A 16,999-nucleotide genomic window follows, 5' to 3' on the forward strand; every position below is an offset into this window, starting at 1 on the left:
GTAAGGGAGGAAAGAAAGAACGGGGCTGGGCAGCAGGTCGGATGTGCCCCAGCACACAGGCAAGGTCTGCAGCCCTGCTCCAGCTCTTCCAGCTTCCCAAATCTCCTCGCCAGCCCCCTCCACCTCTCCGCGTGGGATCCTCCCATCACGAAGGCGTGCACAGAGCCCACTGCGCCCAGATTTCATTTGGGGAAAGCCCCAAGCCCCATACCACAGAGACCCCCCCAGCCTGCAGAAGCCCAGCCGTTGCCAAAAGCAGCCTGCAGCAGCTTGGGGGCTTTGCCGAGGGGCTTTGTGCTCCCTCCTGCCCGGGTTGCAGCCCCAAGCAGCCGAGCTGAGCCGAGCGGCGCCGGCAGCCCCGGGACACAACTGACCTTGCTACAGCAGCGCCTGCCCGAGCTGGGAAAAACCAGGGCTGCAGCCTGCAAATGGAAGTGCCCGGCAGAGCCATTTGAGGAGGCGTCTGAAGGAAGAAAAGGGAGGCAGAGAGAGAGGAAATGGCCCCAAATTTCTGGTCACCGCGCCGCCGGGAGCACAGGCGGCCCCGCGCTGGCTCTCTTCGCCTGCCCCTGTTATCACGGAGCCATTGCAGCCGCTGCAGCACCAGACACTCAGCACTCTGCCAGCCCTCTCCCCCTGCTCATTTGCATCTGCACACAGTGTTTATTCCAAGTAAAATACAGGAGGGAGAAGATTCCTCCCAAGTTGGGCACTGGGGAGCCGCCAGCTCTCCAGAAGGCTTTGAACAGCAGAACCCCCCCAGCTCCACGTGCTCGGAAGCAGCAGCGATGGTGCTGCACTGCCGGCAGGCTCTGGTGCTGGTGCCCACACCCTGGCACAGTTATTGGCACGGGGTTGTGCCTGGTGGCTCACATGGCACAACGTTCCCAGGAGGAAAGGTTTTCCCTTCCCAACCCCACTCTGTTGTTCCCAGCGGTGAGCCCAGCCCCAGGTCTGGTCTGCAGGACGCTGGCACGCTCACGCCCGGAGTGCTGCTCGTGGTAAGCTCCAAAGGAGCAGCCCCGGGAGCGGCCGGGTGCCTCTGACCACAAGCAGAAGGAGGATGCCTGGAAAACCTGCAGGGAAACCCGCAGCCGCTGCTTTCCAGGTATGCTGGGGTCTCCAGCCCCGGCTCGCGGGCTGCCGCGGCAGAGAAGAGTTTAATCAGCTCGCTGTCAGCCTTTGATGAGGCTCCAGCCCTGAGCCGCATCGCTAACAAATCCTGAGGCATTAAAAATAATCTGGGGCTTTGCAGATAACCAGGCACAGGCATGTGGTGAGAGGGCGAGGGGAGGCCACCCTCGCGCCACCTTTACCCGGGCAGAAAGATGCCCGAGATGCCAGGGCTCTGGGCACGCACCCGCTGTGTGTGGTCCCCAGTGGGGATGCCCGGAGCCCTGGCGCACTGCAGAGCCCCACATCCCCGTGGCTGCAGCCTTTTGGGCACCCAAGGGTGCTGGGCACTCCATGGAGAGCCACCCCTCCGCCCCCCTGCCAGCCGCAGCGCGGGACTGAATCGCCTCCCCGCTCAGGGCGTATTTGTCACCGAGTTATCTCGTGCCATCTCTCCCCGCTGTCCACATGATTAATCCCCCCGAGCTAATTAGAGGAAAGGGCCAAGAGCGCCCATTCAGACTCCATCCAATTGCCTGCACGGCGGCGTAATTAACAAAAGCTGCTTAACGGGGCGCGCGCCCGGCGCTGCGATCGATGGGCAGCGCTCGGCGCGCAGGGAGCCGGCCCCGCTCGCTGACACGCACCACGGATTTATTCCACGGCGGGAGCCAGCTCCGAGCAAATCCATATCGTGTCACAGCAGCCAAACGCCCGCCGGCCACGGGAGCTGATTTATCTCAGCCCACGGGGCAAATTCCACCGAGCCGGGTCACTCGGGGAGCTCGGTGCCGGTGTCCCCGGTGGGGTGATGGAGCGGCAAGCGGCGTCCCCCTTTGGAAAGGGCACGGGGTTGAGGTGATGCTGAGCATCAGGACGGGCAGAGAGACGACGCTCGGGGGCCTGGGGGGACGCAGCCGCGTCCCCCCAGGCCCCCGAGCGCCGTCTCTCTGCCAAGGCGAGGTTTGTGATCAGGCCAGCCGAGCACAGCGAGAGCGAAAGAGGTCTGTTAGGGAAGCAATGCGCCATGACAATCGGCGCTTTCCAAAACTTCCTGCTGCTCTGATGAAAGGGCGGGAGAGAAAATAGATGAGATTCGCTCTCTCCTCTCTCCTTCCCCCCCCCCCCCCCCCCCGCCCGGGCCCTGGGAATTCAAATGTGGTTACCAGCAGCCCTGCTCCGCTCCTAACGTGATAAGTGCTCCCCGAAACGAAAGCAAACAGGCTCAGAGCACAGGAAGCGGCCGCGGCCACAGCAATATTTCTTCGTCTTCTCCCTCCAGTGCTTTCTTCGCAGGGAGGGGGGGACAGAGGGAATTATTTCTGGAAGCTATTGCCGCGGTTTATTTTTACTGCAGGGGCCCGGGGAAAAGCTCTTGCTCTGCCCCTGCGCTTCCGCAGGGCCGGCAGCGCCGTGCCACGGCACGGGGACGCAGCGCCGCGGTGGGATGCAGCAGCTGGAGGGTGATGCTGGGCTCCAGCAGCCGGGGAATGAGGTGCCACAGGCCCGAAAAGGTGATGGGAAAGGGGTTTTCAGGAGCAAAGGTGGGAAAGGGGCTCCAGGAGCAAAGCCTCCCCGCAGCCCTGTGTGCACAGCCCCGCAGCCGGCTGTGCCGGCTGGACCCGCAGTCGTCCCCAGGATCCCAAAGGGGTCCCCAAGCCCCTGCTCGCCCCAAATGCACACACGCAGCCCCCAAATCAGCCATGGCACAGCCCAGGCGCTGCTCTGGGTTCCCTTTGCTCACCCAGAGCCCGAGGCAGGCACGTTAACTTGCACCGCTGCAACACATCGCTGCCGGGGAGAAGGGGGCACCCCAAGGAGCCAGGGACTGGACACGGTGGAGGAGCAGTGAGCAGCAGAGGGGCACCGAGGCGCTCAGCTCCAGCCCATTTCAGCTGCTCGGACGTGGCGATGCCCCAGCAATGCCCCCACGGCCCGGGGAGGAGAGGGGAAGCACAGCGGAGCCACCACGCTGCCCGCGCTCAGCGCTGCCAGGAATAATCCCAGCGGCGTCAAACAGCGAAGCATTAATTTGCTTCCCACCAGCGTGCCAAAACCCACTGCTGGAGCAGGGTTTGGGAAACACCCTCTGCGGGGTCCCCCCTGCCTCCTGCCTGGCAGCACAGTGCTGGGGGGGGGGCTGCAGGGCTGTCCCCGCTCTGGGGACAGGCTCTGTGGCAGGGCCAGGCACCTGCGGCTGCGTCCCCCGGCCACCGAGGGGTCCCAGCACCCCACACAGGTGGCTTTGGGGCTTCCGACCCCACAACCAGCCCCTGCTGCCTTGCCATCGCTGCACCTTCCCCACCCCAAGGCTGAGGGTGCAGGGGGATGCAGGGGGGGGGTGCTGTCAGCCCCCTCCACCTTCAGGTGCTCGAGCAAACCTCGGTGTCCCCAGAGCCGGGCGGCCGCTGCCTGTCCCCGTGGGGAAGCGCAAGGCACAAAGGAATGGGGAGCTGCTGGTGCCCAGCTCTGGGGGTGAAATGAGCAGCACCGGCCGAGCCATCGGCTGTACCGGGGGCTGAGGGAGATGGATGAGGGCCACGGGGACAGCAGGGAGAGGGGGCAGGATCTGGCACGGCCACCCTCGCCAGCTGGGAGCAGAGTGGCGGCAGCAGGACCGGGTGAGGCTGGGGATGCTGCTGCTGCTCCCACCCGGCAGGAGGAAGAGGAGGGAGAGGAGGAGGATGTCAGACCACGAATGGGAGCAGACACTGGAAGTGGGACAGGCAGAGGTTGGCCACAGACACCCACCCTGCTGGGAAGGGGTCCCAGAGGCATGGGTGTCCCCTCGGGTTTGGCTAACAGCAGCCTGTCCCCAGCCCCGGGACAGAGAGGGGACCCTGCAGGCTGCCTGAAGCTGCCCAGGAGCGAAGCCCTGCTCGACTCCAGTGGCTCCAAGCAGCCCTGGCCCTGCACCAATTCCTCCCCAGCCCGTGCAGAGCCCCAAAACGGGCGGGCAGGGAAGGGAACCTCGTGGGGGTGCACAGGGACCGCGCTGCGGGACGGAGAGCAGGGGATGGTGACAGTGGCTGCGAGCGGTCACCCGGCGGGGGTCTGAGTGACCAGGGTGCCACTTGCTGTGGGATGGGGTACGTTGGGGTGGGATGGGGTTGAGGGGGGACAGGGGACACCCGGCTCTGCAATTCCTACAGCGCAGCTCCCTCTAGTGTCACAGCTGCCCTCCGGACCTGCCACCGCGCAGGGACAGCACCCAGGAGGCAAGGTCACCGCTGCGCAAGGACGGCGCCGGCGGGGAGGGTCCCCAGGGCTGTGCAGGGGCAGAAGCCACGAGGAGGGTCCCCAGAGTGCAGGGACAGCACCCACAGGGGGACAAATCCCTGTCCCTTGTCCCACAGGCAGCTCAGGACACGGCACGGCCAAGCCCTGCAGCTCTCTGCTCGCGGCTGAGGTGGCGGCTGGTGAAGCACCGGCAGCCAGCCCGAAAGCTCCTCCTGGCCTAATTATTCCTAATATCCAATTCATCAGCCTCGCAGGGGATGATCGTGCTCCTCTGGAGCTGCTGCCAGCGGTGATCCTGCCCAGGGCTTGTCACACTGCCACGCCAGGCCAGGTGAACAGCAGGCACCAGGAGGGCGGGCGGCTGCTCCCTGCCACGACGGGGCAGGGAGAGCCCCATCCCCGTGTCCCCATCCCCATCCCCGTGCCCCATGAGGGGTGGCAGTGGGTTCAGGGGGGGCACAGCGTGTGCTCAGCCCCGGGGCCAAGCTGGGGCGGGTGCTCGGGGGGTTTGGGGGGCGAGGACCACGCGTGCGTGGCTTCGGGGTGGCAGGGCTCCCCGGGCTCTCCGCCGCAAGCGCACGCAGCGCGGCGCCAGCCCACCCCGTTTGATCTCCCCGGCAGGAGACAGCTCTCCGAAGTCGCTAATTCCCTGCCGGGGTGGGGTTTAAAAGTATATTAAAAAGGGGGTGGGAAAGGAGGAATTTTGCCGCAAAGATTGATGCTGACAGCCAGCCGTGAGAAGGCAAGGGCACGCCACCGCATGCGGGGCTGTCACTTCAGATCAGAACGCACCGCCAACCTCGAGGGACTGTTTTGATCATTAACGGAAAGGGTTTTTTTCGTCGCTTTACTCCATCAAATTAATCTGAAGTGAAAAACGTGGAGCTGACAAAGGAAATATTTATAAAGCAAACCAGGCGACATCAAAGGCAACGGGGCGCCGGAGCCCCAGCGCCGCGCTGCAAGGTGATCGGGAGCTTTCACGGGGGAGGCTGCCCCCACCCGCAGCCAAGAGGCTTTCTGCTGCTATTTCGGGGGGTCACTGGCTCCCGACCAGCCTCTTCGGGAACCGCTGGCACTTGGCTGCTCTCCTGCCTTGCTCGTTCTGCTGCTGAAAGTGGTCCAAGCGCAGCAGGAGGAGCGCGGCTCCCGCGGCGAGGCTGCGCCGCCGCCTGCCTCCCTTGGGACTGATCCTGCGCCCACCCCTGCGGGCACAGCGCCCGGTGGAACCCCGTGCTGATGGCTGTGAGGAAGGCAGGACCCTCCTCCTCTTCCTCCTCCTCCTCCTTCTCCTCCTCCTCCTCCTCCTCCTCCTCGTTCTCCTCCTTCCCAGCACTGCCAGGACACGGCGGTGCCCTTCGGCACGTGGCTCGCAAGCAGAATTTGGGAGAAAAAACGCAGCCAAGCAGGGCAGGGTGGGGGAGCCCTGACCCGGTGCTGCCAGGGACACGATTTTCTTCCACCCCAGCCGAACCAGGACACGGCACCTGCAACAGGCACCGGCTTGGCATGGCAGCAGGAAGGGGCTGGAGCTTGGCACGGTGCTCAGCAGTGCCGGCACGGCGCTCTGCCACCTCCCTGCAGCCAGCACCGCCGCCTCGCCCTGCACAGCAAGCACCCAGCACTGCTCCTCCCGGGCTCTGGGCACGCTGGAGCCTCCCCCGGCCATCGGAGCACCCACAGGTGCCAGTCCTTGCCCACCAGGGCATCCCCCTGCAACCACGGCTCCTGCCCTTCATCCAGGGGCATCCCACAGCTGAGGAGCACGAGGCTGCTGCCTGCAAGGCTCAAAAGCCCCCAGATGGGCAGGAAGGTGCAAGCACTGCTGCTGCTGCTGCTGCTCCAGGTGCTGGCACGAGGCTGTTTCCATTTCAGAGACCTGAGCTCTCTTCACAAGCCCCAGCAACATCCTCGCAGCCGCTTTCGAGCACGGCAAGTGTCAGACTTCCCATTATAAAAGTCTCGCAAGCTGCTATTTTTTTTTTTTTTTTAATATATAAACAGGGCTCTGAAATGGAAAGATGCAATTAGGCATGGAAATAGTCCTCAATGAGCAGCAGTGAGCAGCCTCGCTATGAAGGAAATTGATTTTATTTGACCATTTTATGAGCGTTTGAAAATTGCATCCTGAGCATGTGCTTCAGTAGTTAAGTGCACATTATATTCTTCATTCCCCCGAACTGCTCTAAACCAGCCTCGAAAAATATGCCAGGGAAACAAAAGAAAAGATGAAATTCTGCAGGTACACAGCCCTCCTGGATAACCAGAACATGCCACGGCACCAGGGAGGCAGCAGGGCTGAGGCACGAGGATGCTCCAGCTTTGGGTGCCCCCAGCAATTGGCTGCATGGAGCCGATCCTGCTGACCCCAGAACCACGGCACCGACCCCCCCCCTGGTCAACTGGAGCCCCCCAGCACCACCCACACCGAGGGTGGGCGAGGACCTCGCCGCCGGCCCCAGCCCCTCTCCGTACCTTCTTCCCGATGAGCTTCTTGCGCAGGAACTCCCGGGCCTCAAACATGTAGGGGATGTCGTAGAGGGGCCTCAGCTTCCTGTTCTTGTCCTGCAGGAGGGGCAGAAAGGGGCAGAGAGGTCACGGGGAGCTCCCAAAACCCCCCCGTGGAGCTGGAGCATCGCGGTGCGCTCCCCTTCCCAAATAGACCCCCAGCACCCATGGGTGCTTTGGGAGGGCGCAGACAGCAGATGGGGGGGTCACACTGACCGAGTGGGGCACGCCGAGCATGGCTGCAGCCACGGGGCTGCCAAAAGCCCCTCGGCCCTGATTTAGAAACCACGAGCACCCCAAAACCCAGCACACCCCAAACGCCGCACACAGCCGCGGCCCCTTCCCCTGCTCGCCACCTCCCGCCCAGGAGAGGGGGACCCGAAACGAGGAGAGCTCGGTAATTAACAAAGCTGGCAAGCTGGGTGCGCGGCCTCTGCTCACGCAGCTTCCTGCACAAAAGCTGCTCATTAGAGGAGCTCATTACTGGCCGTGATTAATAGCACTTGCGGGATGAGGACGCCAAGGGATGCGGAGGGCATCCCGTTGCTCGCTGCCCACCGGCGGCTCGGGGTAAATCGCGGTGATGAAACCCCTCCAAAGGCTGAGCCCGAGGGCAGTTCTCCAGCACAAACAGCAGCGGGGATTTGAGCAGCAACAGCGGGGCCGGGCACATCCCACGGGGGGCAAAAAGGGCCGGGGAAGGCAGGGCTGAGCCGAGACGCTGCGGGGATTTATTTGCAGGGCACGGCCCCACCGTGCCACTCATCAGGGTCTGCAGCAGCAAACCCGGGGGTCGGTACCAGGTAAGAGGCACGAGCAGCTACACGAGGTGCCTCTGGGATCGGGGCTGTGAGCAGCCAACACCTCGCTCGCAGACCTGGGGGCATTGTGCGGGGGGTGAGGGAGGTGCAACGCACCCAAAACCTGCTGGAGGAGGCTCAAAGGACGGCACGCGGCTGCTTTTGGGTCACTTTTTGGGTTCACCATGGGATTTCCAAGCCCCCGGACTTGCACCACACCTGCCCCATGGCAGAAAAATCCCCGGTGCCAGCAGTTCCCCGAGGGCTGCGGGTCCCTCCTGCCCCCAGCACCGCGAGCACCCAACGTGGGCACCTGGAGAGGGCGAGGGTGGGCGCACGGTGACGTCCCTGCGTGTCCCCAACAACCCAGATCTGGGGACTGATGAGCTCCTGGACCAGATACGGTGCCCCCAGACCCACTGCCCTAAGGGGCTCGTCCCCCACGGGCTGTGCCACCACCATTCTTTTAAAAAACTCGCTTTAAAAGCCAACGTGCTGCTGGGCTCCGTCTCCGGAGGGCCGCGGTGGCAGCTCCCCCTCGGGAGCTTCCCTGCTCGTGTCTGTGATTGTGGACAAGCTCTGTGCCTGTGATTTTGGACAAACCGCTCGTGTCTGTGATTTCGGACACTTTGTGCTTCGCCGCACAGGCTCCAGGCACAGCGAGAGCTCGCAGACACAAAATGTGCCACCAGTTTTCATGATCCTCATGTAAGAGGGGTTCTCCCCGGAGACTGCCGAACTGCACCTTCAGCCTGAGACCTCAGCCAGCCGCGGCTCAATGCAACACCCACGACACAGGCACCGAGTCTACGGCGCTTTCCCCAGGGATTTCAGCAGCAGTGGGAACGTTGGAAGGCTTGGAGGAGAGCTGCAGCACTCACAGGGCGGCCGCGGGTGCTCTCTCCTGCTCCAGAAGTTTCGCAATTACAGCAAAAAACCCAAAACCACCACTCCTCACGACTCACGCTGCCATGGGAGCAGCCGCCGTGTGCCGTGCCAGCGTTTGGTGCAGCCCCGAGGAGCTGCCCACGGCTGCAGCAGGCGGAGGGGCCCCGAGCTGAGCACCGCGTTTGCACCGCAGCCAAAGGAAGAGCCGGGGCTGCTCTCCCTCGGATGGGCACGATGCGAGGACTGGAGACCAGGCAGAGATTCAGCAGCAGCTGAAAGCGAGGGATGTTGGTGCTGGGAACGTCGCCCACCGCCCAGCCTGCAGCACGAGGCGAGGAGCAGCACCCTGGTACTGGAGGCAGGCGCTGCTCCCACCTGCACAGTGCCACCGAGCCCTGCTGCTGCGCCCGGGGAGCACCCAGCACCATCATCCTGAGGCTTGACAGGACTCCTGGACCCGATACCAGTGCTCGGCACAGCACCACAGAGGCTGGGTTGGCTGCCACCAGCTCGAGGGTGATCACGGCCACGCTGCCAGGAGTGGAGCAGCCCCCAGCTGGTGCCTCCAAATGTCCCCGCTGCTGCCTGCGCCGCTGCCAGGTGGCCCTCGGCACGGAGCCGGAGCCAGCACCAGTGCCAGCACCCCAGGGTGGGCTCCTGCTGGGCACGGAAACCCACAACCGGCTCTTGGCAGGGTCTCATCCCTTAAAAGAAGAGCTCCCTGCAGCGTGACGGGGACCCATCAGGCAGGGCAAAGGGAGGAGCTGGGTGCTGCTACCTGGTGGCCCCGGTAAACCCATACAGCAGCAGGGCTTGGCGCAGCACAACCGGTTGTCCCCAGTTGTCCCCGTGCCCGCAGGTGACACTGTGCCCAGGTTCTGTTTGTGGCACAGCCGGAGCTCAGCCATGGCACAGAGCTGGGGGGTGCACACCGCAGGGCATGGGGGCTGCGAGCTGCTGCCCTCCCTCGAAGGACCCTCACCGGAGCACGGTCAGGCTGCAAATCCATCAGCCCCCGGATCTGCTGCCCCTTGCCCCACGCCTGCTGCTCCTGCCTCTGCCCCTGCGGCTCCCTCGGTGCCTGGATAGCAAAAACCCATCCTGACGGCGGCGCTGGGGCCCCGTCCTGTGCCCGCAGCAGCCCGGGGCAGAGCCAGCACGGCACAGCCTTGGTGCCCAGCCAGGGGAAGCAAAGGGAGGAGAAAATTGAAAGGAACGAGATAAGGCAGAAGCAGCAGGAAATGAAGGAAATGAATCAGATGGGAGAGGGAGCAGGCGAACAAAGCCACCACGGCGATTTCGCTCCACGTTCTCCCATAATGAATGAGGCTTTGATGGAGTTTATGATCTCCCGGGCACCGCTCGCAGGCTGCTCACTGGACCTGCTCCCTCCCCGTGCCGCTCAGCGCAGCCACCGGTGCTGGAGACGGTGGGATCCTGCGAGGGCATCCCGCAGCCAGCAGCCAGCGGTGCCAAACCCATCCCGCAGGACACCCCTGCTCCACGCAGAGGCTGAAAACCCCTTTGCAGGTGCAGCGAGGACAGGACCCGCACCTCGCAGGGCACGGGGTCAGCAGAAACAGGATTTCTTCCCAAAAGGAGCTCCGATGCCCACTTGGGGGAGGCCGGCATGGACCCGTGATGTAGGACGCTGCACCATGGCCCAGGGGGGCTTTTGCTGCGCTCAGCAGCTTTTCTAGCACAGCGGGGGCTTTCTCCTCGCCCCCACCTGTACAAAGCCAGGTGAGGGCACGGGCATCATAAGGCCACGTTGCTGGAGAGGCTGTCTGGTGGCTGGAGGAAAAATCAGCCACCCTGCACGGGGAGCACGGCCCCTGCCACGAGGAGTGCTGGCACTGCCGGCACCGAGCCCCGAGCGCAGCACGCGGCGGCAGGATGCGTTATTCACACCGCTCCCCTCCCCGGGGACGGAGGCGTTTCCTCCACTTGCCTGGTGCCAGAAAAATTCCCAGCCCCGCGCCAGAGCTGGAGTCGAGCCGCGTGATGAATCCCACGGCGCTCGCAGCGGGGTCTGCGCGGAGCTGTTGTGTCCCCCCCTCCTCTCCAAACAGCCCCCGGGCATCCCCGGCAGCACAAAGCCGGCCTCGTCCCCTCGCAGCGGGGCCGGGCTGCTCCCCGCCGAGCAGCAGGGCTGACTGAGTCCTCATTTCACAGCCCAGCGCTGCAGAGCAGCAGAAGGCAGCAGCAGCCATCGCCCCGCTGAAAAATCACCGCGTGGGGACGGGGAGACAGCACCAGGGGCCGGGGAGCCGGGCGGGGGATGCTGCGGGGATGCTGCTCCGCCGTGCCTCCCACCCGCATCCCGGCACATCGGGCTGTGCAGCGGGAGGGCTCGAGGGCTTGTCTCGGTCCTGGGGCACTGAGAGACACCAAGGGACACCCAGGGACACCGAGGGGCACCGAGGGACAGCCAGGGGCACGCAGGGACAGCGAGGGGCAGCGAGGAGCCGCGTGCCCGCGCAGCCGCGGCCGCTCGCGGGCGGTGAGGAGCGCGCAGGAGCTGCTGCTGACCTCCCCCTCCACCCCTTCCCAATTACATCCTAACAAACGCGGCACGCAAAGCCAGCTTCCATTTGCTGATTGCTGCCTGCTGCCAAATATTGATTCTTTTTCAAGCGGAGCGGTGGCCCAGACGGAGCCGTGTGCTGCCCACAGAATAAAGGGCCGGCTGCGGCGGCGTGCGGCGCCCTGCGCCTCTCTGGGCGCTGGTGACTTGAAGCATCTCGTGGGAGATGCCTGTGACACAGTACAAGAGAGCCACCAGTGCAGCCAAAATCCCAGGGCAGCTGCTCAGGGGCAGTGACTTTGCAGGGCTCAGGAGAGCCCTGGGAGCGCTGCGTGCCCCAGGGGTCACCTCCCTGCTCTCCGCTCCCCTAAGTGGAAAGGAGTCAGGAGCCCCGAGGTGAGGAGGAGCCGGAGCCAAGCCCCCGCACACCCAAACCCACCCTCTCCTCCCTGCAAAGCCAGCGGCTGCCTGCTGCTCCCTGGCTCCATCCAAGCAGCTCCAGGACATCCACCTTGGAGGCTCCTGGGTGGCCCAGGGCACCCTTGGCTCAGCGCACGGGCGGCTGCCGTCCACGCACCTCTGCAAAAGAGGATGGCAAAGGGGATGTGGGCAGTGGGACGTGATGGGATGCGGGTGGTGGGATGCAAAGGGATGCAGGCAGTGGGATGTGATGGGATGTGGGGGTCGGGATGCACAGGGACGCCAGCAGAGCCATGCAGAAAGCTGCCAGCAGCAGGATGTGCACCGCGGGCCGCTCCTGAACTCCAGCAAGGTCACAGTGAAGCTTCAAAGCAAATAACACTGCTCTGGCTCCTAGCTGCTGCTTTGCACAGGCAAAGCCCTGTGCAAACACCAATTAATCCTCACTAACGAACTCCAAATTTATTGCTTGTTTAAGTGTCTATCTGGCACAGGCTGTTAAGTTCCTAATCCCGTCCAAGACGGCGTTTGGGAAGGGGAGGAGCGAGGACGGGGCTGTCGGGAGTGAGCAGCGAAGCCTGGCACAGCCCTGGCAGCGCCCGGCCCGCAGCGCAGCGCCGCGGGGGCTCGGCCCGCCAGCTCCGATTAAAATCAGCCACGAAGTGACCTGATGGCAGCTCCGCAGCCTCCGCACGAGGAGGGGCCAGGAGTCACCAGCAAAGACGCCTGAGCTCTGCTTGTAGGGGGGTGACAGCCTGGGATCCCGGGGGTTGCGCCCTCCAGCCCGCCCGGAGCGTGGCCGGCGGGGAACAAGAGCTCCCAGAGGGCTCCTCCACTCGCCACTTAACCAAGGATTTCCAGGGCTTGGGTAAAACATCGCCGCTGCATTAATGAGGAGTGGGGAAAAGCCGGCCCTGGAAGCAGCGCTCAAGTGCTTAAAAGCCTCTTCTGCAAACGCAGCTGCCGCTCTCCACGGAATTGCACAAAAGCAAACGTTTGCCTTAAAAGAAAAGAAAAAGCGGTGACCTTGGAGAGACACGCGGGGCTGCAGCCACACTAATCCGGGACACCCGGCCCTGATAATCTGGGACACCCACCCCAAGCCCTGCCGTGATGTGCTGGGAGCCACCGCTGGGCCAGGATGTGCTGCTGAACTGGGAACCACCACTGCACTGGGAGCCATCACCACACCAGGAGCCACTGGCACACTGGGAGCCACCACTGCACTGGGAGCCACTGGCACACTGGGAGCCACACCACGCCGTGCCGTGCCACACCGTGCCATGCCAGAAGCCACCACGGCACTGTGCTGGCCAAGGAGGGGCTGGGTGTCCCCCACGGCCACGTCTTGGTGACGCTGATGAAAAATGCAAACCCTCCCGCAATTCCCAGAACAACTAAAACGCAATGATCTGTGCCGGGAGTCGGATAATAGAAACGTTTAAGTGTCCAATACATATCGCCCTTAAACGCTACCCTGTCAGCCACCATTAAATACCGTTTTGCTGGCCTGTAAAAATGGGATTTCATATCGGAGGGGAAGTGGCCCAGTAGATCATTCTGGGAAGCCGTTCAAGAACTTGGACACACGTTTGAGGTTTTGCAAATAAACATTAAAAATCAATATAAAAGCAAGGACGCTAACTAAATTCTACGACCATCAAACATCCAGCAATTACGGCCACATATAAAGATATTGCTTTTTTTAAACCACTTTTCCAGCCAAGAGCTTGAACCGCAGCAGCACGCCCGTGAGCTGCCCCGCTGTCTGCACGCGGCGAGGGCTTCCACGTCCTCCCCGATCCCACAAAGCCGGGCGCCGAGTGGTGACATTTCGGGGTCTGGGTGCAAGGTGCTGTCTGCAGAAAAGCTGCCAAGCCCTGGAAAAGCTGCAGGAGGCGAGGGGAAAAAGAGGTTTTGGGAAGAGCTGTCAGAGCACAGCTCCAGGCGAGCGGCACTTCTGGCTCGGGCACCCTCCCCGCAGCACCAGACCCCCGCGATCCCGCGGCACAGCGCACGCCAATAGGCAGCCCTGGCTCTCCTGGCTGCCAGGGGAAAGGCATCAGGCATGCAGGAAAGGAAAATAATTAAAAAAAAAGGCTTATTAGCCTTATTTAATTAAAGGTGTGCAGCAAGGAAGTCGTTTTATTATTGAGCAAGTCGATGCATCGAGCGTCATCGCTGGAGTTTCTGGAGAAGGGGAGGGGGTCAGCTGCTCGCCCACACTCCTGGAAGAGGAGAATTTTAAACTGGAAATCAATAGCAGCGTGCTGCTGCTCGCAGATCTGTGCCAGGGAAGCCAGGAATAAAAAAACAGCTTCTTGTTTAAAATGAAGCATGGGGTGCTCTGAAAGCGGGTCCGAGCTGCACTGCCCTGGGGATGTGCACCCTGCACGGGGCCATGAGCGCAGGGGGACGGCACCCCCGGCCCCTCCACCTCAAACCACTCACGTGTGGCTCTAAACACGCAGCAGAACAAGTGAATTACGGCCCTCTTGTCAAATTAAAATCATTACACTGCACAGCAGCCAATTAGAGGCTATTTTCAGGAAGGCAGCGGCCCGTATCTGCCGCGAAGGATGGCGCCCTGCAACAGGAGGCGGCTGAACACAAAGCGCCCGCGGCTCCTCGCTGCCCTCCAGGGCTTGGGGCTCCCCGTGCCCAGATCCCTCAGCCCAGGACGATGGAAACCCACCCGGCATGGAGCAGGAGCAGGCAGCATCACCATCCTCGGTTTGGGATGGCCGCAAACCAGGCAGCTTTCTTTGTACCTGCACCCCCGAGCAGCGACGTCCTGGCACGGAGCTGCCTGCCCCGCGTGGGACATGGGACGTGGATGTGGTGGGTGCCAGAAAACCAAAAAGGTCAAGGAAGAAAAACACACGGAGCTGTGTGCACCCCGCGCCCAGGCACAGCGCCCCCATTTCCGACCTATTCCTCTTTTCCTGAAGCACTCAGGTGCCCTCCTGGTGCCTCCACGACCGAAGGGAACCCCCCGCTGCCCCCCTTCTCACCCCAGCCGTTCCTACAAGGCAGCCCCCAGGGCAGAGCACCCCTGCAAGGCCACAAGCTGCTGGCAGCTCTCCGACCCAGGGCGATCAGCCGCACTAATGACAGAGCCACAAATCCCGAGCCTGCACCCGCTGCCGGCTCAGCTTTGCACAGGGGAGCACGGCCACGGGCACCCGGTGCGCCCCAGGGCATCACGGCGTGCGTCACGGTGCGCCTGCAAGGGGGGCAGGATGTGACCCCCCCCGGGGTACAGGGCACCCTCCTGCGGGCAGGGAAATCCTTGGAGCAGCAGCGTGGGGGGTGCATGAAAAAAAATCCTCGAGTGCCCCCACGCTCAGCGCTGGGAGGTGGGGAGAGAAGCGCGGCACAGCAGCGGCCACAGCCCTCCCGCCCCCGCGCGCAGCCTCGGCTGAACCCGGCACGCTCGGCTGGCGGGGACGTGCCGACACCACATCCATCAGCGGGGACGGCGAGGTGGTGACAGCGGACACGGCGCCGCGCTCCCTGCTGCCGGTACAAGCGTGTCCGACACCGGGGCTCGGCCACGGGGCTTTTTAAAGAGGTGACTGCAGCCAGCGAGGAAAAAAAAAAAAGCACGCTGCTGCCGAGCCTCCGGGGAGGGAGAGGCTTTTCCCTGCCAGAGGCTCTGCACCGCCTCGAGGCTTTGTCTGCAAGGACGCGGAGGCGTGCGCTGGGTTTGACAGCACACGTGAGGACGCGGGGGCAGCAGAAGCACCAGCACTGCTGCCCCAGCGCCTCGGCCATGGGCAGGGACGGCACCGGGAGCAGCAGTGGCTCCAGGAACACGGTGCCAAGGCACCTGCAGTCCTGCAGCACTGGCAGCCGGGACACAAGGACAAGGGGCTCCTCCTGAAACAAGCGGCGCTTTGCTCCGGTGTCCCCTGCCTGCGCCAGCGGTGCCGGTCCCTGGGCGCGCGGCGTCGAGTGCCGCTTCCAGCTCCTCAAGCACCTCGCGCTGAGCCCTGCCTGCTCTTCTGGAGAAGTGCTCTCGGTGCCTGGATTGCCAGCAAAGCAGCTCCTCTCGGAGCAGCTCCACTCGGTGCCAAGGCGGCACGTGCCCTGGAACACTTCAGAGGAGCGATAACCGCGGGGCGGCCGCGGCTGAGGCGCAGAGGCAGGGTTTGAAGCGGCGATAAGGGAGAGAGCGCGCGCCGAGAGCCCCCGTGGGATGGGATTTAAAAAGCGCTGGCACCAGCTCGGCTCCTCGAGCAGCAGCACGAGTCCCACAGTGCCAGCACGGAGGGGTGGCTGTCCCCCAACCCCAGTATTTTGGGGTGGCACCACCGCCAGCAGCTGGCGGTGACCCCAGGGGGCTGCGCGGAGCAGAATTGGCACAGCAGCCGGCTGCTGATGAGCCTGGAGAGCAGAGGCAGCCCCGGCTGTGGCTCTTTTCCCGCTGGTCTCAGAGAGGTGAGGGGAAGATCAAAGCATCTCGGTGGATATTCCTTCAGTTAACGAGAACAGCCAGAGTTACAACCCTAAGAGGATTAGCCGCAAGCAGCCATTCTGGCAGCTCCATAATACTCAAAGGCTTCAGGGCAAAAGGGCACCTCTAAACTAATGGGGGTCAGGGAGAAGCTTCTCCCCGGGTGCCCGTTATCCCCCGGGCTGCAGGAGGGCAGGCAGGAGGCTCGGGGAGCCCCGGAGCATCGCTCACAGAGCGGGAGGCAGTGGGGTGGGCGCTGCAGCCAGGAAACCCCATCCCAAAGCTGCCCCAAAGCTGCCCCACAGCTGCTCCCCTCTCCATGCCGGGCACCCCGGGGGTGTCCATGCTCCTCCCTGGTGCCCCAGCAGCTGTGTACAAATTTGGGGAGAGATTCAGAATTTCTCCATTTGCTACAGCAGCGACTCCAGGAGGAGAGCAGAGCAGCACCCCGGCACTGCCGAGCACACAAGGGGCCAACTGAACCCAGAGCTGGGAGAGGAAGAGGAATGAAACAACACGGGTACAAAACAGGGGGAGCACTGCCCACACAGCCTCTGGCCCACACCAGGAGCCCCCAAAACCAGCAGCCCCCAAATCCACACACCACAGGGCTCCCAGCACCAGCCACAGAAGGAACTGGGGGGGTCGCCCCAGGGCTGAATCGTCCCCACTGCACCCAGGTGGGGGGCGAGCCCTCGGGTGAGCTTTGGAGCACCTCAGGCCCAGGAATGGCTCCAGCTTCATTAGCAGGGTCCAATTAAAGGCAGCAAACCAAGCTACTTTTGAACTGAACATCTACAGCAAAAAATAAAATAAAAAATAAAGAGAGAGGTCCCCGTTTTAATCGCTTTCATTATCAAAACGGACTCCCTGCTGGAGCCCTGTAATTGGAAGCCTACCATTTTAACGAGGTTTGCATTCTGTCAGAGTGCATTGGCAGGGCGAGGAGAAGCAGCTCTGCTTCGGGATCCCCCAGCCCTGCAGCGGGTGCAGATAGGTGCCCCCAGCACCCCAGCACCCCCCCAGCAATTCCCAGCCCACTGC

At 63.2% G+C, this 16,999-nt stretch overlaps 1 protein-coding gene across 2 annotated transcripts in view; it reads right to left on the reverse strand.

Annotated features, from left to right (window-relative positions):
* The window catches only part of SND1 (staphylococcal nuclease and tudor domain containing 1), a 280,994-nt gene that overhangs the window by 230,918 nt on the left and 33,077 nt on the right, over window positions 1-16,999 (reverse strand). For both annotated transcript variants that reach the window (XM_084504489.1, XM_084504488.1), the window contains exon 11: window positions 6,829-6,918. In XM_084504489.1, coding sequence (XP_084360615.1) covers window positions 6,829-6,918 — 90 coding nt within the window. The remainder of the gene's footprint in view (window positions 1-6,828; window positions 6,919-16,999) is intronic.

The sequence above is a fragment of the Aythya ferina genome (assembly GCF_964211825.1).
Source record: "Aythya ferina genome assembly, chromosome: 1".
NCBI classification, from domain to species: domain Eukaryota; kingdom Metazoa; phylum Chordata; class Aves; order Anseriformes; family Anatidae; genus Aythya; species Aythya ferina.